Source organism: Rhinatrema bivittatum, chromosome 1 (genome assembly GCF_901001135.1).
Source record: "Rhinatrema bivittatum chromosome 1, aRhiBiv1.1, whole genome shotgun sequence".
Lineage (NCBI taxonomy): Eukaryota > Metazoa > Chordata > Amphibia > Gymnophiona > Rhinatrematidae > Rhinatrema > Rhinatrema bivittatum.
In genome coordinates, this window is record NC_042615.1 from 682,251,527 (window position 1) to 682,274,193 (window position 22,667).

General features: G+C 46.0%; 1 protein-coding gene across 4 annotated transcripts in view; it reads left to right on the forward strand.

The window, feature by feature from the left end:
• BDP1 (B double prime 1, subunit of RNA polymerase III transcription initiation factor IIIB) overlaps positions 1 to 22,667 on the forward strand; it is a 259,767-nt gene that overhangs the window by 73,781 nt on the left and 163,319 nt on the right. For all 4 annotated transcript variants that reach the window (XM_029574553.1, XM_029574582.1, XM_029574572.1 and 1 more), the window contains exons 13-15: positions 6,400 to 6,470; positions 15,222 to 15,360; positions 16,270 to 16,352. In XM_029574553.1, coding sequence (XP_029430413.1) covers positions 6,400 to 6,470; positions 15,222 to 15,360; positions 16,270 to 16,352 — 293 coding nt within the window. The remainder of the gene's footprint in view (positions 1 to 6,399; positions 6,471 to 15,221; positions 15,361 to 16,269; positions 16,353 to 22,667) is intronic.

Here is a 22,667-nt window from a genome sequence, read left to right on the forward strand (position 1 = left end):
TCGGCATCAGGCTGTACGGATCCTCTCCGACAACGAGACCACCGTGGCTTACATAAACTGTCAAGGAGGAACAAGGAGTCGGCCAGTAGCCTCCGAGGTGGACAAGTTGATGGCCTGGGTGGAATGTCATCTTGCCCGCATAGCGGCATCTCACATAGCCGGAGTGGATAACGTCCAGGCGGATTTTCTCAGTCGTCAGCGGCTAGATCCCGGCGAATGGGAACTGTCCGAGGAGGCGATGCAGCTCGTGAGGCGCCATTGGAGGACTCCTCATGCATTCCTTTTGTGGCAGGCGGCTTCAGCGCAATGGTTCCTGGACTTGATGGCGACTCGTCTGAACACAAAAGCGGCTCAGTTCTTCAGCCGCAGACGGGAGCACGGATCAGAAGGAGTGGATGCCTTAGTCCTTCCATGGCCCCCCGACATTCTCCTATATGTGTTTCCTCCTTGGCCGTTGGTGGGAAAGGTTTTAAGGCGAATAGAGTCCCACCAGGGGCCGGTCAGCCTTGTGGCTCTGGAGTGGCCGCGGAGGCCATGGTTCGCAGACCTGATCAACCTCGCGATCGATGGCCCCTTACATCTAGGTCATCTACCAAATTTACTGAGACAGGGTCCCGCATTTTTCGATCAGGCAGCTCGCTTTTGTCTCGCGGCTTGGCTTATGAGAGGAAGCAATTGAGAAAGAAAGGCTATCCGGAGGTGATGATTACCACGCTCCTACGCGCAAGAAATACTTCTACTTTCCTCACCTATGTTCGGGTTTGGAAAGCGTTTGATTCTTGGTGCAGCTGGTTGAAGGTGTCCCCGAGGCAGGCCACTATAGTCTACATTCTTGCCTTTTTGCAGGAAAGCTTAAAGAAAGGTTTGGCCTACAGCTCGCTCCCAGTCCAGATAGTGGCATTAGGCTGTTTGAGAGGTAAGACTGATGGTTCTTCTATTGCAGGGCATCCGGATGTAGTCTGTTTTTTTTGAAGGGAGCCAAATTACACCTGGCGGTGCGCGCGATATGTTCCTTGAGGAGTTTGAATTTGGTTCTCCGTGGGCTTTGTGGTTCTCCTTTTGAGCCTATCAAACGGACTACATTGAAAGATCTAACACTCAAGATGGTGTTTCTCATGGCTATTTGTTCGGCTGGACGAGTTTCCGAACTTCAAGCGTTGTCATGTAGAGAGCCGTTCTTGCGAATTTCAGACTCTGAGGTTTCGCTTCGGATGGCACCCTCCTTTTTGCCAAAGGTGGTATTGGCTTTTCATGTCAACCAGACAGTTGAGTTGCCGGCCTTTCCAGATGTGGATCGGAATTCTCCTCAGGCCCAGGATCTGAGGAGATTGGATGTTTGCCAGATTCTTTTGCGGTACTTGGAGGTGACTAATTCTTTTCGATTATCTGATCATCTGTTTGTCTTATGGAACGGTCCTAGGAAGGGGGTGTAAGGCTTCTAAGACTACTATTGCCTGATGATTGAAAGAGGCTATTGCCTTGACTTAGATATGTCACGAGCGGCAAGTTCCGGATGGTCTTAAAGTGCATTCCATCAGGTCGCAAGCGGCTTCCTGGGCAGAAAGCCAATGTGTATCGCCTCAAGAGATTTGCAAGGCAGCCATTTGGAAATCTTTGCACACGTTTGCTAAGCATTGCCGTTTGGAAGTCCAGGATCCACAAATGGATACTTTTGGCAGCAGTGTACTTCGAGTGGGACTCTCGGGGTCCCACCCCTCTTAGGGCAGCTTGGGTACATCCCAGCAGTCTGGACTGATCCTGGTACGTACAGGGAAAAGAAAATTGGTTCTTACCTGCTATTTTTCATTCCTGTAGTACCAAGGATCAGTCCAGACGCCCGCCCATGGGTATATATGCAGGAGAGTCCGCTCGGCTAATTGTATTTTCTAAGAACATAAGAACATGCCATACTGGGTCAGACCAAGGGTCCATCAAGCCCAGCATCCTGTTTCCAACAGTGGCCAATCCAGGCCATAAGAACTTGGCAAGTACCAAAAAACTAAGTCTATTCCATGTTACAGTTGCTAGTAATAGCGGTGGTTATTATCTAAGTCAACTTAATTAATAGCAGGTAATGGACTTCTCCTCCAAGAACTTATCCAATCCTTTTTTAAACACAGCTATACTAACTGCACTAACCACATTCTCTGGCAACAAATTCCAGAGTTTAATTGTGCGTTGAGTGAAAAAGAACTTTCTCCGATTAGTTTTAAATGTGCCACATGCTAACTTCATGGAGTGCCCCCTAGTCTTTCTATTATCCGAAAGAGAAAAAAAAACTGATTCACATCTACCCGTTCTAGACCTCTCATGATTTTAAACACCTCTATCATATCCCCCCTCAGCCGTCTCTTCTCCAAGCTGAAAAGTCCTAACCTCTTTAGTCGTTCCTCATAGGGGAGCTGTTTCATTCCCCTTCTCATTTTGGTAGTCCTTCTCTGTACCTTCTCCATCACAATTATATCTTTTTTGAGATGCGGCGACCAGAATTGTACACAGTATTCAAGGTGCGGTCTCACCATGGAGCGATACAGAGGCATTATGACATTTTCCGTTTTATTCACCATTCCCTTTCTCTTTCCAGATTTTTTCGAAGATTTCACACCTACATACGATATAGTTTTTTTCACAAGTTATGGTTTTTTAGAGGTTAATGTTTGGATTGATCTAGTCATTGGTTGTTAAATTTACTTCATTCTGCTTTGATATTGATTATACTGAAGGATCGTAGGTGGCACACCAGGTTATCTAGGGGGTGCTTTTCAGCTTTTCTCTGACTCCATCTGCTGGAAAGGAGGCATAACTCAGCAGTCTGGACTGATCCTTGGTACTACAGGAACGAAAATTAGCAGGTAAGAACCAATTTTCCTTTTGGTAACTGTGATTTAAGGAAACTTAAAAACCTCTCTGTTGCCCCACTCCCAAAGCCTTTAATTTCATGGCTTGCTGCTGCTGAAGGCCATTGGTAGTGAGCAGATGTGCTGGTATAGTGATCTTTAGATTTGGATTTGTAGATATTATCTGTATGTTAAGAGTACATTTTCCTTTAGAGATATTTGGGGGGGCTTTAGCAGTCTCCGGCCATCCGATTTGCCCACCAGTCAACCTAGCAGCCTCTCTCTCTCTCTCTTGTCCCCCATTGCAAAATTAATTGAGAGGTGGCTGGAGTGCAGGATCAGCAGATGATGTGAAAGACCAAGCACAAGCTGTGCTAGTAACTGGCTTCTTTTGCCCAAAACGAAAGGTACATGTTTGGAAAATGTTCTTATCCTTGTGAGAGGGAGCTGTGTGTACACCTAGCATGGAAGACGCGGAGGCTGATGGCACTCTACAGACGTATAGATTTATTGAGGGCAAAAGCCTCGGGAGGACAAGAGTCCGTTTTATCAGATACGTCTGATGAAGCAGCTTCTCAACCTCGAAAGCTTATGCCTCAATAAATCTGTTAGCCGTTGGGATGCCACCAGCCTCTGTCTCATCTGCGCTGCTGTACACTAACACAGCTGCTCCTCTGAAAGTTTTACCTAACGCAAGTGCTCTGTGTGGTGATGGGCAGAGCCTTCTTCACCAGCCTGTTCCGTGTTCTTCGTCCTGCTGTGCTGCGGCAGGTACACAATTTCTCCGTGTAACCATTTTAAAAAAGGATTCCGCACATTCCCGCAGAAAGCGCACAGATTCTTTCTGGGAAAGGTGTTGGTGCAGGAGAGTCTGTGAGAAATCAGTCTGATTAGACACAGATTTACACTAGTGGTTCAAAGGCCAATGAAGAGACTAACTTGCATGTCAGGAATGATACAGGCACACTATACATTTTCCCATTAAGATTTTCTTTTCTATTGTATCAAACCCCAGTGTGTTAGCAGTCTTACCTTGTTTTGTCATAAACTTTTGTTAAATATGACCTTTGACTAGTTTTTTTTTTGTATTTAAACTGTTTTTATTTGCAAGCCAAAAGAAAACATTTAGTACAATAAACACTAAACTGGTAAGCGACAGGCCGCAACCATTATACAGCAACAAGCAGTACCGATAATAAAAACAGAAACAGAAAGCTATAGGCATAACATATACATAACGTTGTCTAAGTATTACACAAACAGTACTAACCCTCCCCCCACCCACCCCGTACTGGAGTCCTGTTACAATATCATAGGGAATAAATACTCTGTACTCGTGGAATAATGTGTGATCTGGGATGCGGCTAGCCTCCGTGGAACAGTGATATCTATGATCATGGTGTGGTATTGTGTGCGTCTAACCATTTGGTATATGGGGCCCACATGGCTTGAAAAGAAGGCAAGCGATTCAGGTGCACTGCAGATAGTCTACCCAATTGATAATAAGAGAAGAGTCGGCGTTGCACCGCGGCCACCGCTGGAGCTGTGGCTTGAGTCCAGTGCAACGCCAGTTCCGTCCGGGCAGCAATAAAGATTTGTAAAACCAATTTCTGTGTGGGAGTGTTATATTCAGTCATGGGAAGACCCAGCAATACGTGCCATGGCTCAGCAGTGCATGGTAAGTCAAGTAATTGCGTGATCCATTGGGTCACTCCTTGCCAGTAATCCTGAATGCTAGGACAGGTCCACCATATATGCATGTATGTGCCCTGCTGGTCACAGCCTCGCCAACATTTGTCAGACACAGCCGGATAAAATCTATGCAGCGCGACCGGAGTGTAGTGCCAACGGTACAGCATTTTGTAACAATTTTCTTGTAAGCCAGTGGAGATAGAACACTTATGAGCCATGACATATATGAGATCCCAATCACTATCCCCCAGGTGTTTAGAGAAATCTAGTTCCCACTTTGCCCGGTGTGTGGGAGTAACCGGGGTTGCATTGCTCAACATAGCGTATATCTTAGATATAACACCCTTAATAATGGAAGCATGTTGGCATAGTGTCTCAAATAAAGTGTTGGTGGGCCTCACCGTTCTCCGTCTCAGCCCTGTGTGGATGAACGAGGAGACCCTAGCATACAATAAGAAATCTATAATCCTTCCGGGATAAAGGTCGCTCAACTGTTGTCTCGTGAGCATCTTGCCCTGCTGGAGAACATGGCCCAAGCGAAAGACCCCAGTGGCCCTCCAATTGCGGATAGCCGCAGACCGTTCCATCGTTGGGGTTACTGTATTAGTAAACAAATGGGTCATTAAAGAATGACTCTCAGGACCCATCAAGACAGCTTTCCACCGGTGCCACACACACATTGTAGTGCGCAGGGCATAAGGGTAGAAACCGAGCGTACCCCAGGATGACCTAGGTTGCCATGGCATGGCATCTATAGGGAGAGTCCCCAGTAACCCCTGTTCAATTGAGACCCACTGAGGAGTGTCCCGCTGCCCATGCAAGGCCACTAAAGCCCGTAGTTGAGCAGCATAGAAGTACCAGGCTAAATTGGGTAAATGCATGCCTCCCCTATTTTTGGGTAAATAGAGGGTAGACTGAGCCACCCTAGGCGGCCGCTTCCGCCAAATAAAGCTGCAGATGAGCTGTTGCCACTTTTGAAGAAAAACACTAGGAATATGGATAGGGATGGTAGTGAAGAAATATAAAAAGCGAGGAAGGATATTCATCTTAACAATGGCCAGTCTGCCCAACCAGGAAAATGCAAGGCGATCCCACTGTCTTAAGTTTTCCCTTATATTAGTCACCAAGGGGCTATAATTGAGGTCAAACAATTGGCTAGGGTGAGGTCCAATCTTAACACCCAGGTATTTCAGGTGTGAAGATGCCCACAAAAAGGGAAACCTGTGTTTAAGGCCCTGTACTTCTACAGCAGGGAAAGTCAAATTTAGAATTTCCGATTTGTCATAATTAATTCGCATGCCTGATACTGCTGAGAAACTCCTCAGTTCGTCCATAACGCCTTGTAAGGAAGACTGAGGTTCAGAAAGGGTTAACATAACATCATCGGCGAATAATGAAATCTTTGAGTGTGTATTGCCCCCCCTCACCCCCTTAATATTGATAGCCTCTCGCACCCTGGTAGCAAAGGGCTCAAGGAACAAAGCAAATAAAAGTGGCGAAAGCGGACACCCTTGCCTGGTACCCCTTTGTATGTCAAAGGAAAGCCCATACCCCCCATTGGCTTTTACTCTGGCCGACGGGTGTTCATAAAGCTTCCGTATCCAAGTCATAAAAGCAGTCCCAAAGCCCATGGTTTCCAGTACTTTAAATAAATACTCCCAATGGACGAGGTCGAACGCTTTCTCAGCGTCTAATGCTAGGAGAATCGCCGACCTTTGACTAGTTTTTTGACCTCACTTTTACTTTGGGATAAATCCCTGCTCTCACAGTCCAAACCTGTTATGGTAGCATTGGCTATTTATATATTTGTTTACTGGCGCTTAAGAACGTTTGAGCACCTGTGAAAGCAAGTCTTTGTCTGCCCACTCAGAATGAAGATGTGTGTGATGAAACGAGTCCAGCTGAAGATAGCAGCGCAGCAGGAAGGAGCCGGGAAGCACAGTGAGTGAGAATAATGGTTTAAGCACATGCACGGGAAGACGCTCTCTTGTAATGACATTAAAGTAGTAATAAACGGCAGGGTGTGTCTGGATATCCTGGGATATCATTGGACATATGAAGCACTTTTATCTTGTGCTTTGCAAAGTCTCTAAATCCCATTCTCTAGTCGATACCTTGCCATGTACTTTTGCTTTTCTAAAACTATTTTTGAAGACTGAAATTTTAAATGATTTCTAATGATATATATTAAAAATAGTTCATAACGGATGTTTCTGCAGCACTGCTTATGTCGTGTAGCACTGTAGAAATGTTAGGTCGAAGTAGTAGTAATGATTAAATGATTTGGCTGTATTGCTGGCTACTCTCTACCTTTCTAAATTGCTGAGAAATTATCTAAAGTAAAAATGTGGGGGGGGGGGGGGGGGGGTTTGCCCCTTGTTTACTCCTGCTCTTTTTGCGGCCCTTGCATGTAGATGCAAAGTTTCACATCCTTTCTCTCTCGCATTCCTGGAAGCAGCAGACCTGAGCACCCTCTGTTTTGAATGTGGGAGAATCCACTGCCCATAGAATGAGAAATGCCAAAAATGCTCAGTACCTGTTCATACCCCAGATCAATTCAGACTCCTGGGTTTTGCCTCCCTGCCAGCAGATGGAGACAGAGAAGAAAAGCTTTACTGACACTGCTACTTAACCTTGCGGGCCACCTGCAATCCCTCAGTATTTGTCTGTTTCCAGCAGATGGCAGAGGTATAAAACCTGAAGTCTGGATTATATAAAAAAATAAATAAATAAAAGGTTGAACGGCTGTGGCTGCAGGGGATCTGGGCTCGGGCTGCCTCTCTCGGTAAGCAGGATTGTACGGCAGGCAAGACGGCTTCAGGCAGTGACTAGGGGAATCCCGGCAAGGCAGAGCATGGCAGTAACTGGAGCACCACATGGTAATGGTGCCGGCGAAGGTTTGTGCTAAAGGCTGCCGGATTTGTGGAGAGCCACATGTACGGTTCCCTAACAATCACTTATGCACCCTGCTGCGTCTCTGGGGGAGAGAGGGCTGTGCTGGCAGAGCTGGCTCAGGGTTGGCGACAAGAAAGTCAATGGGAGCATCGGAGGCAGCCACAGACCCTTTCCATTTCAGCTCAGGAATTCATCTTTGCGAAACAGGAAGACCATCTTGGGGTAATCCCCTCGACCACCAGCACTTCTTGGCAGCAGTGAGAGCAGTTCTTGGGGAGGCAGGGGATTCTCCCTTATCTCCAGCCATTGAAAGTCCCACAGAGGTGTAGGAAGCTTCTTCTTTTTTTTTTTTAATTTTTTATTTATTGAATTTTTCAAACTTAAACAAGATCCCTCTTGACAGAAAAAACAGGTAGTGCTTTATGCAATCTTTTCATAAGAAATCACACAATAAAGTTACATCTTCCAAAACAATACCTTTCTAGTCCTCAATGAGGAGTCAAGAACTCAATCCAAAGAAATTAATAACAAAATTAAGAAGAAAGGCTATATGACAATTAAGAAACAGTAGCTATATTACAATTAAGGTATATATTGTGAGTATTTTACGGTTAGGGATTGGGGTTTTTTCCAATCAAAAATTGTGACAACTGAGGGGGATCAAAGAAAATGAATGAATTATTTTGGTATTTCACCAAGCACTTGCAGGGAAATTTAAGAAAAAAAGCTCCCCCAATCTGTTGCACTTGTGACCTCATCAATAGGAACTGTTTGTCTTTTTTTGCGTTTGACGAGAAACATCTGGAAACATATCAATCTTAAACTGCATAAACGTTTCTAATCTATGTCTGAAAAATAATCTATGTTCGATGTTTCAGTTAGCGCTGTTAAATCCATTGATGGCACTTCAATAGGTTGTAATATCTCCATTCCTTCCCTCTGTGCTTCCGACTCCCTTTTATATGGTGGTAAATAGAATATTTTGGATGTTGGAGAAATAGCATTTTACGGTACTTTTAATATTTCTATCAAGTATCTTTTAAACATATCCCTCGGAGTGGTCAGTGGCACCTTAGGGAAGTTTATAATTCTTAAATTTTTATTCCTAATAGTATTTTCTAAATTTTCTACTTTTAATGTTAAATTAACATTATATTTAATCAACATTTGTTGAGACTGTTGCATGGAATTTGTTTGCACTCTAATGGTAGATATCTGTTGGTTCATATCTGTTGTGGTATTTCCCAAAACTGACACTTTTTGTTCCAATTCATTACATTTGTTAACTATAGGCGACAACTGCTGTGCTATAGAACTTCGGAATTTAGCAACAGTGTCCCATATTGATACCTCTTCAGGTCTTTGAACTGGAGGCAGCACTGGAATTGTTAATTCAGGCAAAGGTGATTCCCGGTCTCCTCTCTCTCAACTCTCCCCTTCTCTGTCTCGCAAACTCCTCCTGTCCGCTTGTCCTGAGATGTTCAACGGATCTGCAACTGCCTCAGGCGCCCCGCTGCTCCCCGCCGAGCTCGCTGCCGTTACACCTTGGTTCATTGGCGTCTCAGCAGCCATTGGGGATATCCTTGCGGCTGCCGGATTTCCAGGAGGCGTTCCTCATACCGGGCTCAATGGCGACAATGAGCCTGGGAGAGAGGGGAGCTCAAATTCCCATCCCCTCTCTCCAGCGGCTGGCTCACCAGTATGGGGCTACTGCGGACGACGTGAGCGTCCAACGGGCCCGATGAAAGCAGCCCAGAAGGAGTCGCGGGGATAGACACCATCCTGAGCTTTCTCTTCCATCCCATTCAGGAAATTTCTCAATAATTTAGAAGGTAAGGCTCCACCAAGTCGCTGTTCTCGTCGACCTGGGAGAGCAAACCATAGTAAGAGGGAATGTTCACGTCAGTCGCCTAGCTGTCTTCCTTCTTGACCTATTCAAGAAGCTTCTAAAGAGGTGGAATCCCACCTGGGGGAGGATTCTGAAGATTCCCTTCCTTTCTCTTCAGAATTCGTGCTACTCATGCTTCAGGAGTATCTGGCTAGAAAGGCAGCAGGGAAGAAGCAGGCTCATTCCTAGAGTCGGCCACAGAATTTCCTGCAGCTTGCAAAGAGGCCTAAGATGGCTAAGAAAAAGGTGTTTGGGCGGATCAAGAGGGTTCTCGGCTGGGCTGGGCAGCCGCACAGTCCCACAGGAGAGGAGGAGAACTCAGAGGATTCAGAAGAGCTGGCAAGCGAATTCCTGTGGAGCAGAATTCACTCCGGAGTTGTCTGATCCAGAAGAAGTGCCGGTGGTCGAGGGGATTACCCTAAGATGGTCTTCCTGTTTCGCAAAGATGAATTGTGGCCTTTGATTCTGCATATGCTTAAGGAGCTGGGCATCAAAGTGCCACAGGAAGAGCAACCAGGAAGGGATGGATCCTGTCATGGTTGGCTTGAGAGGTTCAGCAAAGTCCTTTCCTTTTCACAAGTCTGTGAAAAAGTTGGTGGTTTAGATAATCCTGAAGGTTGGAAGAGCAATGGCAAACTTTTTTATCCTTTTGCAGAGGTGACGCTTGAGAAACCTCCATTCCGGTGACAGGGTCCACTGTGCTGAGAGATGTGCTGGATCGAAAGCTGGAAGTTCCCTCAAGATGATTTTTGGGATTTCTGATTTTGATATCTGAGCTTGTGGTATGCAGCAGTTTTATGCAGAGAGCTTGTTTGCACTGTATTCAACAGTTGCAGATGAAGGAGATCACATCAACCTGACATCGGTGCGCTTGGAGACAGCAGTGGCCTATGTAGAGGATGCCTCGTATGACATTTTATTAGGACTTACTCCAGAGTTATGATGTCAGCAGTTTCAGCCAGGTTAACAAACTGGTCTGCAGATGTTTGGTCAAAGTCTCAGCTAGGGGCCCCTCCCATTCAAGGGCATGTTTGGGAGGATTTAGTGCAGCTAGTGAAGCATCTGGGAGGAGAGTCCAAGGGACATAAATTGCTGGAGGACAAGTCGAAGTAGGAAAAGAAATCCTTTCCCACCCGTTCGTGTTTTAGAGACTATAGATATTATCAGCAGGACAGAGGTCCTTCGGCAATATAGGTGCAAAGCTCGGGCAAGTCCCAGTCCTTTTGAGGTGGTAAAAAATCAACCCGAGATGCACCTGGGGGAGTTACATCATCACAATGAAACTACGCCGGTCCATGCTTCTCTTTCGGCTGTTGGCATTTGGTCCACTTATGCGAGGAGAAGAATGGGGGAAAGGGTTGGTATTCCATTTATTTTGTGGTCCCAAAAAAGGAAGGGACGTTCAGACCGATTTTGGATTTAAAAAAGGTACCACGATTTCGTATGAAGGCGCTGCGTTCAGTCTTAGCAGCAGTTTGCAAGGGAGAGTTCTGGCATCACGAGACCTTATAGAGGTGTACCTACATATTTCAAGCAGGCGGGAGCACCAGAAGTTCCTGCAGTTTAGGATTCTGGGAGACCATTTTCACTTTTGCACTTTCCTTTCAGTTTGGTGACAGCGCCAGGTACATCCACCAAAGTGTTGGCGGTGGTGGCAGTAGCCCTTGGGAAGGAAGGAGTACTGGTACTCCCATATCTGGTCGACTGGCTCATTTTCGCAAAGTCGTTAGATCTCTTTTAGCTTGCATTGTGAAACAATGTGTACCCTTTTACTCACACTGAAGGGAGACAGTTTTGAAAAGGCAATTGTGCACAGATAACACCTAATTTATCTGTGTAAAACTCTATGGAAAGTACTGCCTTTATTTCTTTGATAGACTTGAAGCTGCAGTGAGTTGATCAAACTGGGATTTCTGGTGAAGTACATACTGTAACAGGGTACTTTATTGTGCCTTTCCCTCCCGCCCCACAAAAAAAAAAAAAAAAAAGTAGGTTTGCGGCCTGGTCACCCCATTTTCTCAAAAGTTAAAAATTGTGGGGCACCGAATTTCTACCCCTACCACCCCTCAAAACTCCAAAAGTGCCTGGCAACCCCAGCGGGAGAAGGGAGAGGCCCCTTATCTCCTCTCGCTGGTCTGCTATCTAAATGCTGGTACAGTTCAAAGCTGTACCAGCATTAATAGAAAGATAGAAACACAGAAAAATGATGTCAGAAAAAGAACACACAGCCTGTCCAGTCTGCCCATCCACACCAACTGCTCAGCTGTACAATCCCTACCATTCCTTCAGAGGTCCCCTGTGCTTGTCCCATGCTTTCTTGAATTCAGATACTGTCTTTGTCTCCACTGCATCTCCTGCGAGGCTATTCTATGCATCCACCACCCTTTCTGTAAAGAAATATTTCCTTAGAATTCTCCTCATCCCATGACCCCCTTGTTTCAGAGTCGCATTTCCATTTAAAGATATTCACCTTCTGTGCATTGCTACCTTTGAGATATTTAAATGTCTCTATCATATCTCCCCCCTCTCACCTTTCCTCTCCCCTCTCACCTTTCCTCTAGGGTATACATCTTTAGATCTTTAATAAATTACAAAGATCACTGACCATTTTAGTAGTCACCCTCTGAATCAGCTCATCCTGTTTATATCCTTTTGAAGGTGCAGTCTCCAGACCTATATTTATTCACTTGACCACTGATTGGTCCATTCACTAGTAGCAGTTACTGAAGAAACCAATCAGCGATCGACTGACATGAGCTGTACTGGCAATTAGATAACAGCCAAGGGGGAGGAGGTAAGGTCCTCTCTGCCTCCTGTTGGGGTTCTCAGGCATCTTTAGAGGTTTGGGGGTGAGAATTTGGTGCCCCACAATTTTTAAGTTTGGGGTTAAAGGGGAATCAGGGGCTCGGCCACTACTTTTTTTTCCTATTGCAGGGCAAGACAGATAGGCATTGGGGTGCTGCTGGGCCTGGCTATGTGTAGGAAGGTGGACTCTGTCTTGCTACATTTTTATAATTTTCAATATCCTGGTGAGCGGCAAAGATATTTGGATAATTTTATGAAATTGCAAATCTATTCCTAGTAATCTTCACACCATCATTAAAAAAAAAAAAAAAAAAAAAAAAAAAAGCTTCTGGGTGATTTGATGAACTTGATGTCTGTGCCAGGCAAAATGGTAGAAAATATTATTAAAAACAAGATCACTGGCCATATAGGTAGACATATGGATAAAGTGAGCCAATTGATACGCTGTATTCGGTTTTCAAATGGCATTTGACAAAGTCCTAAACAAGCAACCTATGAGGAAAAAATCAGAAATCTTACAACACGCTAATTAGAGGGAGATTATTTATTTATTTATTTATTTGTGAACTTTTATTTACCGACATTCGTAGAACACATCACGCCAGTTTACAATGAACTGAAGAAAGGAAAATTACAATGAACCGGGGGAGGGGGGCAGGCGAGAGGAGGGAAGAGGCGGGGGATGGGAGAGAGAAATACTAAGGGAGAAAATTAGTATCAGAAAAAGCTGTGCTCTATAAAGTAATCCATAGGCTCTTGCCTGCATCGGGCTTCAACCAGTATCATCTACTGGAGCACTTTATTCACGTCATTTACTATTCCCAAAAATTAAACTAATTTAAATTAAACTAATTAATTAAATAATTAAACTAATGTAAATATTGTGCTGTTCAATTTCTCCCCTTCCATCCCAAGTTTATTTTCCTTGTTTTTTGTAACTTTCCCTCTCCCTTTTTCTGATTCACTGTATTTAAAGTTCAAGGTTCTTATTGAAAATATTGTTTTTTACGTTACGTTATGCTTTACACTCCTTGTTATTTGTAAACCGGGTTGATGTGATGCCTATCATGAAACTCGGTATAACAAAAACAATAAATAAATAAATAAATAAATAAATAATCCTACATTTACTAGTTTTATTAAGGGACTGGAATTAAAACACTATTTCTTAAAAAAAAAATCTTTTTCTATCCAATTTTTTATACTTATCTACTCTCCTTTTAAATTTGAAAGCATTCCTCTTCTATACTTCAAAAGTATCCCTTCTAATTAGCGTATTGTCAGATTTATGATTTTTTCCTCATAGGTTGCTTGTTTAAGATTATTTATATGCGAGGTAGATTTGACAAATTCCTCCAGAGAAGGCCACTCAGGAAATTTAAAAAAACCATGGGCTAGGAGGCAGTGTTCTATTGTGGATTGTTAATTGGTTAAAAGACAGGAAAGACAGAGAGGAGGACCAAATAGTCAGTTTTCCAAATAGAGAAAGGTCAATAGTGGAGTACCAACGGGATCTGTACTGGAACCTGTGCTGTTTAACATTTTCATTAATGGAAGAAGGAACAATGGGTATGGAGATCAAATTTGTAGATGACACAAAATTATTCAAGGTTATGGGAGGAACTGCAGAATGACCTTGTGAAACTAGGACACTGGGCATCTAAATGGCAGACGAAGTGTAATGCAACTATACAATATCGGGCTATATATTAGAAATCACCACCCAGAAAAAGGACCTTGGAGTCCTTGTGGCAATATATTGGAATTCTTGGTTCATTGTGTGTGCCGGCGGTGGTCAAAAGAGCAAATAGAATATTAGGAATTATTTGGAGAGGACTGGAGAATAAAACAGAGAATATCATATTGCCTCTTTATAATAATGCCTCTGTGAAAAAGGCAGTTAGCATAGCTGGGTTTAAAAAAGGTTAGACAAGTTCCTGGAGGAAAAGACCATAAACTGTTGTTAACCAAATACATTTGGGAAAGCCATTGCTAGTCCTGGTTGACGTAGCATAGAATCAATGCCCAGGTACTTGTCATCTGGATTGGCCACTGTTGGAAACAGGATACTGGGCTTGATGAACTCTTGGTCTGACCCAGTATGGCGGTCCTTAGGTTGATCCATGGTGTGACCGCACCTAGAGCATTCTGTGCAGTTCTGGTCTCCCCATCTCAAAAAGACGTAGCAGAACTAGAAAAGGCACAGAGAAGGGTAATAAAAATGATAAAGGAGATGGCAGTGGTCCTTTGTGAAGAAAGGCTAAACATTTTAGGGCTTTTTATCTTGGAAAAGAGACTGAGAAGGGATATTACAGAGTTTTATAAAATCATGAGTGGAGTGGAACAGGGAAATAGGGAACAGTTACCCTCCCAAATAATACTAAAACAAGGGGACTCTCCATTAAACTAACAACCAACAAATTTAAAACAAATCACGGAAAGTGTTTTTTCATTCGATGCATAATCAAGCTATGGAATTTGTTGCCAGAGAATGTGATCAAGGTGACTGACCTAGCGGAGTTTAAAAGAGGTTTGAACAAGTTCCTGGAGGAAAAGTCCATAAATGGTTGTTTTAAGACATCATTGTACCTGTTATGTTCTATGGCCAAATATATTCAGTAGTATTTTTATCCAGGTAAGTTTGGCTAAAGTTATGCAGGTAATTTTATCTGAATAACTTCTCTGCTCGCCGGGTTACTAAATATTGGTCTGATGATAGTTAGGTAGAAATTAGAGGTAATGTACTGAATGTTATATGTAATAACTCAGATCCAAGTTAAACGTTTTATTTGAACTAGTATTGATTATGTGGAAAAGAACTTCTGTTCTTGAATAATATGTGCAATTAATGTAGTCTAAAAGACATAAAAAGTTTGAGGTTGGTGTTGTATGTACAGTTATTTATTTATTTAAAAACATTTTTATACCAGTATTAGTAGGTACATCATACCTACTAATACCATGCATGCAAGTGTAGTCAGTGTTTTTTGTGTATCCTCTATAATTTTAGCAAGTGGATGCTAGCTGATGGGACAGTGGAAGTAATAGGAATTATTATAAACAGACTTGGAAAGCCATAATGTTTTATTTCTTTTCTTGTGCAGGGAAAATGAAAAAGGTATTGCTGATAAGCCTGCAAGAGCAGTTCGAGGTTCATTACGAAAACCCAAGCGTATCTTGGTAAAGGCTTCTGGAAAGACAGAAGCAGCTAGCCACCCGAAGCCCACTGAAGGAGCTGACAAGGTACGCTGGCCCTTTTTTTAGATTCTGATATGCTGCTTTAAAAATCTAGTGAACAATTTCTAAAACTAGGGAGGGTAACTTTTAAAGCCACACGCGGGCGTCCATACGCATGCGGTTCCCGGCGCCGCACATGGACGTGCCGCATTTATAGGATGTGTGTGTCGAAGCGCACGTGTTATAAAATCTGCTGCCCGCGTGCTCAATTTTATATCAGCGTGCACATTACGTGCTCATAAGTGTGTGGGGTGTGTGTGTGTGTGTGTGTGTGTGATTTCAGTAGATGTGCGCGGCAATGCGATAGGCTTCTTCCCCAGTTCCCTCCCAGTCCGCTCCTTTTTCCTTTTCCTAAACCCCTTAGCTAATCTGCCTCCCTTTTCTCCTTTTGGCCCTGATCCCTAAAGTCCTGCTAACTATCCTACGTTTTTTTGTTTTATTACTTACCTGTGCTTCAGAGCAGCAGCAGCAAGTTGTGCAGGGTTTGGCATTCCCGACACACGCATTAGCAGGACAGCGCCTTAATGGTGCTGTTCCAGCCCGCCCATCTTTCAAGAGCTCTTTCTTTTGCATGTTCTGGGAGATACTGGAGATCTTGCTCAAAAGGCTGCGGGCCTTTGAAAATGCGCGTATCTCCCAGTATAGGCGCGCATAGGCCTTTTAAAATTAGGCCCGAAATGATTTTTGGTACATAGTAAGTTAATTTCCCAGGCAACATTTTTTTTTAATATCTCTGTATCATTGTTGGAACAGGCAGGGAATTACTAATCTGCACTTCATTTATATGGTTACATGTTCTGGATCTTCTGTATTATAGCTGAAGACGATTCTTTATATGTTTACACTTTTTTTTTTTTGTCTTTCAACAAAAAAATAAAATTAAAGAAGCTGCTCTGTGTTTATTTGGATTCCCAGGATGCTGGAGAAGTTGATGTGCTGAATGTTACTGTGGAGGAGCCTGCAGAAAAGAAGAATGAAGACCTAGACATTGATGAACAGTAAGTACTGAAAGGAACAAAGCAATATTTCACTTTGAGTAACTTTTTTCTTTTATCTGCTATAGGATAACGTTTTGGATTTTCTGGCAGAATGGGTTGCCCCAGCGATGTTGTACTAGTTGCTAAGATTCCCCTCTGGTGATGAATCCTTGCTCATATTGAGATCTTCAGGTTTTTGTATAGAGCTACTTCATGATACTAGCCACTCTCTGCTTGGTTTAGTGGCTTACCATAATGGCATTTTAAAGTATTTCTAAATAGGATCTCCATCTACAAGCAGGCATGAATTAGTCATAATGGTGGGTGACATCATTCAGTGCTCTCAGAGCACTGCCTTGTGAGTGTTATGGTTAAGTGATGTTTGGGTGGATTCTTGGGTACTGTGGCAGATGACCACACCCATGGGGAGGAGCCCTGTGAGACACCACAGTACTGGGCTAAACGCAGACGCACAAACACAGAGTTTAGTTTTTATTAAGCAGCTTGTAGTGTACCTCCAGAGGTGGCAGTAGTGAGGTGGTCTGGAAGTAGCAGTCTCAGGACCCTTGGCAGAGGGAACCCTTCTCACCTTGTTGGTATAGGGGAATTCCGGTGCAGGTTTCCCAGCAAGGTAGTACTGTGGATGCGATAAGACTGAGAGTTAGATTACTCACTAGATGGTTGCTGTTGGTATGCGATTCCACCAGGTTGAAGAAGTTTGGTAGCGACACCGAGGCAGGGAGAACAGGCCCTCAAGGAGCGAGTACCTGATCCCTGTAAGGCACCTGAAATAAAGCAGAGGACCCCCAAGGAGAGGGTACCCATGTTAGCTATACCCCGAAGGGCAGAGAGAGAGCTTCCAGCGGCAGCACGGAAGCGGCAGAGTAGTTTAGAACCAGCCGAAACCAATCCTTTGCTAACTCAACAAGCTAGTAACAAAGTTCAGGCTAAATACCCGATTGGCGTGACGTCAGTAGAGGGGAACACCCCCGAGGTTCGCGGCATAGCTGGAATAAAGACGTGAGTAGTGTGTGCGTGCGCACCCTAGTAGGCCCTTGGGAGGAGCATGGCGGGAGGCAGCACCATAGCTGTTCCGGGGACGCCGGAGATGTTGGCTTGTAGATGCGGCGGCAGCCATTTTCCCTAGGAATGCGGGAGGAGCCGTGAACAAGGTGAGGCAAACGGGGCGAAGCTGTCTGGCACCGACAGACGCAACAATGAGCCCCTCAGTCTGTCTTTGGTTCAAGCTACAGCATGGATGTGTCCCAGTCACTATCTTGAAATATTTTCAACTTTGCCAACTGTGATAAATGGAAGCCCTAAAGATGATTCTGGTAGTTCCCTGTATGTACACAGATCAGTCCAGACTCCTGGGTTTTACCTCCCCTGCAGCAGATGGAGACAGAGAAAGTTTTATTGATACTGCCATATAACCTAGCGTGCTACCTGCAATCTCTCACTATTTCTCTGTCTCCAGCAGATGGTAGATGTGCAAAACCTGCAGTCTGTACTAAAAAAAAAAAAAAAAGAAGGAGCAGGATAAGCTGGTGAATTCCTCCTCGGAGGTTGGTAGGTCCTAGTGGGACCATCCCTCTAGGTTTTGAGGTGAACGAGCAGAGGGTTGGGGACCCTTGTTTGCTCAGTTCTTAGTCGCTGGAGGTTAAAAGCTGGTGAGACCAGTTCCCTCTCTTCCAGAAGGGACTACAGAGCCTGCAGCCTCTCTTCCGTACAGGGAAGTGATGCCTGTTTAATTTTGTTTGTTGGTTGTTAAAGTTAAAAAAAATAAAAAATAAAATAAAAAGCAAACTGAAGGGAAGAGTGAAAGGTGTTGCTGCTGGGCGGCATTTTTTCCCTTCAGGTGATGGTCTCTCGGAGTTGGAGAATGAAGCGGCATGCTTCAGAAGGAAGGATGATCTGGATTAGTTACAAGGGGGTCCAGTGATCCGGACAAGGACCCTGCTGATATCGTGGGGGGATCCGCTTCAGGGTCCACACCAGGAAAAAGCGGACGAATTGGGGGATCCAATGCAGGATCTGGATGCGGTTCCAATCGCTGAAGGAGACTACCTGTGAGTGGTCCATCTGTTCCGCAAGGAGGGGCTGGGCCCGTTGATTCCCCAGGTGATAAAGGATCTGGGGCTTAAAGACACCCAGGAGGACGGGCATTGAAGGGTGAACCCGGTCCTAGAGGGATTAAGGAGGCCCCTAAGGTCTTTTTTGTTGCCGAAGACAGTAAAGAAGCTGGTAGATCGGGAGTGGGAGTTTCCCGAGGAGGGCTTAAGGTGGTGAGAGCCATGGCGAAGCGTATACCCCTTGCTGGAGCAGGTCTTGGAGTCCTGGAGAATTTCCAAGGTGGATGCAGCCATGTCGGTGGTCACTAAGAAGACAGCCATTCCGGTAGCTGGAGCAGCAGCTCTAAAGGATGTCCAGGATTGAGAACTGGAGATCTTGCTCAAAAGATTGTTTGAGGTTCATGCTGCGGTGTGAGGACGTTTGATGCAGAGAGCCTGTTTGTGCTGGGTGCAGAAGGAACATGACCGGTGGTCGGGGACTATGGCTGAGGCAGCACAGGCGGCCCGCTTGGAGGCAGGAGTGGCCTATGTGGTGGCCGGTGCTCTGTACAACATGATCCCGGACCTCTGCCAGGAGTATGGTCTCTGTGGTGTCGACTCCTATGGCTGCAAAATTGGTCGGCGGATGTGTGGTCTAAGGCACAACTGTCGAATCTCCCCTTCAAGGGAAAGCTGCTCTTTGAGGACCTGGGGTAGCTCATGAAGCAAATGGGAGAGTCGAAGGGTAATAAGTTGCCTAAGAACAGAAAGGGCCCTAAGAAGTTGTTTCTGCCTCGAGCTCGTTTTCAAGAAGCAAGGAGGTTTCGTGTGGGCAGGAGCCCTGGACCAGCATTGCAGAAGCAGAGTTCTGGCAGGCAGCAACCTTTTCGGAGCCAACACAGACCGCAGAGGGACGGTGGTTCTCAAGGGGGTGGCGGAAGCAAAATTGGGCAATGAAGATGTATTGGTCCACGCCTTTCCAGTGGCCATTGGTGGGCAGCTGTCCCTCTTTTACGAAGAGTGGACCAAAATCACATTGGACTGGAATTTTCTCGTTTGCTCAGGGACGCCTTTGTGGTCTCCCGCTGCATCTCCCGGAGCAAGCGAGAGGCGGTGCGGGATACTCTGGATTGGCTGCAACTCCTATGTGCCATTGTACCAGTGCCCCCTCGAGAGAGGGGGTAGGGTCAGCATTCCGTATACTTCATGGTTCCAAAGAAGGAAGGAATGTTTCGATTTGCAGAAGGTCAAAGCTGCCCTCGGTGTGCCACAATTTCAGATGGTATCGTTGCGCACCGTCATAGCAGCAGTGTGCAAAGGGGAGTTTCTGGTGTCGTTGGACTTGACGAAAGCTTATCTTCTTATCCCCTGTTGGATTGATCACTGGCACTTCCTGAGGCTTATGGTCTGGGACAACATTTCCCATTCCGGGCTCTTCCCTTTGGGTTAGTGTCAGCACCGCGTACGCTCACAAAGGTGATGGTGGTGGTGGCGGTGGCACTCGGGAAGGAAGGTATTCTGGTGCACCTGTACCTGGATGATTGGTTGATTCGAGCAAAGTTGGAAGCGAAGTGTGTTCGCTCAGTCCAGAAGATACTGCATCTTATGGAGTCGTTGGGCTGGATGATGAACCTAGCAAAGAGTCAACTGACGCTGACCCAGTCGTTGGAATATCTGGGGGCGCGCTTCGATACCTGGTTAGGGAGAGTGTAGTCAAGTTCCAGGGTCAGGTCCTGTGGCTGCTGCACCTATTTACGCCCATGGTCTGGGATTACTTGTAAGTCCTGGGTTCCATGGCATCTACGCTGGAGTTAGTTCCATGGGCATTTGCTCACATGCGTCCCCTACAGGGGGCCCTGCTATCCTGTTGGAATCTGCTTTCGGAGGAATTTCAGCTTTCTTTACCTTTACCGAAGGATACCAGGTCCAGTCTCTTGGGGTGGCTGTCTCAGCAGAATTTGGAGAAGGGAATGGATCTGGAGGTGCCAGACTAGGTACTGGTGACCATGGATGCCAGCCTCTCTGGTTGGGGGGTGGTTTGTCAAGGGAGATCAGCCCAGGGTTGGTGGTTGCTGGAGGACATGACCTGGTCCATCAACCGCCTGGAGACCGGGGCAGTGCGCAAGGCCTTACTGGCTTTTCTTCCTCTCATTTGAAGCAAGTCAGTATGAGTGTTCTCAGACAATGCGACAACAGTGGCGTTCATCAATCACCAGGGCAGTAGGAAGAGTCATCTAGTTGCGCGGGAGGCACAAGAGCTGTTGTCTGGGCGGAGAAACTTCTGGAGAGAATAGCGGCCTCCCATGTCACGGGGTGGACAATGTGCAGGCGGACTTCCTCAGCAGACAACGCCAAGACCCCGGAGAGTGGGAGTTGTCGGTGGAAGCCTTCATCTTGCTTCAGGTAAGGTGGGGCAGGCCAGCAGTGGACCTCATGGCGACTCTGGGAAATGCGGTGGCTTGGTTTTTCAGTCGCAGAAGGTAGGTCGGATTGGAGGGCTGAACGCTCTAGTTCAGCTGTGGCTAACACAGCAGCTCCTGTACGTCTTCCTGCCATGGCTTCTCATAGGTTGAGTGCTGCGCTGAATCGAGCATCATCCGGACAGGGTGGTTCTGGTGGAGGCTGAGTGGCTGCACTGTCCATGGATTGCGGCCTTCTGCGGCTAGCTCTGGACGGTGCCTTTTGCTTGACCCATCTTGTAGGGCTGTTGTGGCAGGAACCCATTTTCAGACCAGGAGGATCACTTCTATCTAGCAGATTGGCTTCTGAGAGGCGACGGCTTCATTTGAAGGGTTATTCAGAGCCTGTGATTGCGATTTTACTTCAGGCAAGGAGACTTTCCACATAAGTGGTTTATATCCAGGTGTGGAAGGTGTTCGAATCATGGTGTTTTCCCAATAAGGTGCAGTCTATGAAGGTGGACGTTCCGCATATCCTGGCCTTTTTGCAAAGTGGTTTGAAGGGTTTAGCCTATAATTCCCTTCGAGTTCGGGTGGCAGCCTTAGGGTCCCTTCGAGTTAGGATTCATGGAAGACCAGTTGGGTCTCATCTGGACGTGGTTCGTTTCCTCAAAGGGGTGAAGCATCTGCGTCCTCTGGTGTTTCCTTAAGTAGAGTGCCTTCCTTTTTGCCCAAGGTGGTGTCCTCTTTTCACCTTAACCAGATTGTCAAGTTACCGTATTTTTCGCTCCATAAGACGCACCTGACCATAAGACGCACCTAGGATTCAGAGGGGGAAAATTAAAAAAAAAAAAAATTGTGCTAAACCGGCTCTGCGTCTGGGCGTCTTATGGAGCAAATTAGGGGAGTGCATAGTTTTTTTTTTTTCTCCCCATTTTGTTTTCGGGTCTGGGGAGGGCCATTTCGGTCCACTCCCCAGATCAGAAAATTTTTCTTTCTGTGGGAACCCCCAAAACCCCCCCCCCCCCCCATCCCAACCCTTTAAATTAACAACCTCCACCCCCCTGACCCCCCCCAAGACCTGCCGAATTAATTTCCTGCAACCCCCCACCCTCCTGACCCAAGACCTGCCGAATTAATTTCCTGCAACCCCCCACCCTCCTGACCCCCCCAAGACCTGCCAAACGTCCCTGGTGGTCCAGCGGGGGTCCAGGAGCGGTCCGGGAACGATCTCCTGGGCGTGAGCCGTCGGCTGCCAGTAAACAAAATGGCGCCGACAGCCCTATGCCCTCACTATGTCACTGAGACCGACCGCTGCTATTGGTCGGTCTCAGTGACATAGTGAGGGCATAGGGCCGTCGGCGCCATTTTGTTTACTGGCAGCCGACGGCCCTATGCCCTCACTATGTCACTGAGACCGACCAATAGCAGCGATCGGTCTCAGTGACATAGTGAGGGCATAGGGCCGTCGGCTGCCAGTAAACAAAATGGCGCCGACGGCCCTATGCCCTCACTATGTCACTGAGATCGACCAATAGCAGCGGTCGGTCTCAGTGACATAGTGAGGGCATAGGGCCGTCGGCGCCATTTTGTTTACTGGCAGCCGACGGCCCACGCCCAGGAAATCATTCCCGGACCCCCGCTGGACCACCAGGGACGTTTGGCAGGTCTTGGGGGGGTCAGGAGGGTGGGGGGTTGCAGGAAATTAATTTGTCAGGTCTTGGGGGGGGGGGTTGTAGGAAATTAAGTCGGCAGGTCTTGGGGGAGTCGGGGGGGGGGGTGTTTGTTAGATTTTTGTTTGGTTTTTTTTTTATATTCGCTCCATAAGGCGCACATACATTTTCCCCCCACCTTTGGGGGAAAAAAAGTGCGTCTTATGGAGCGAA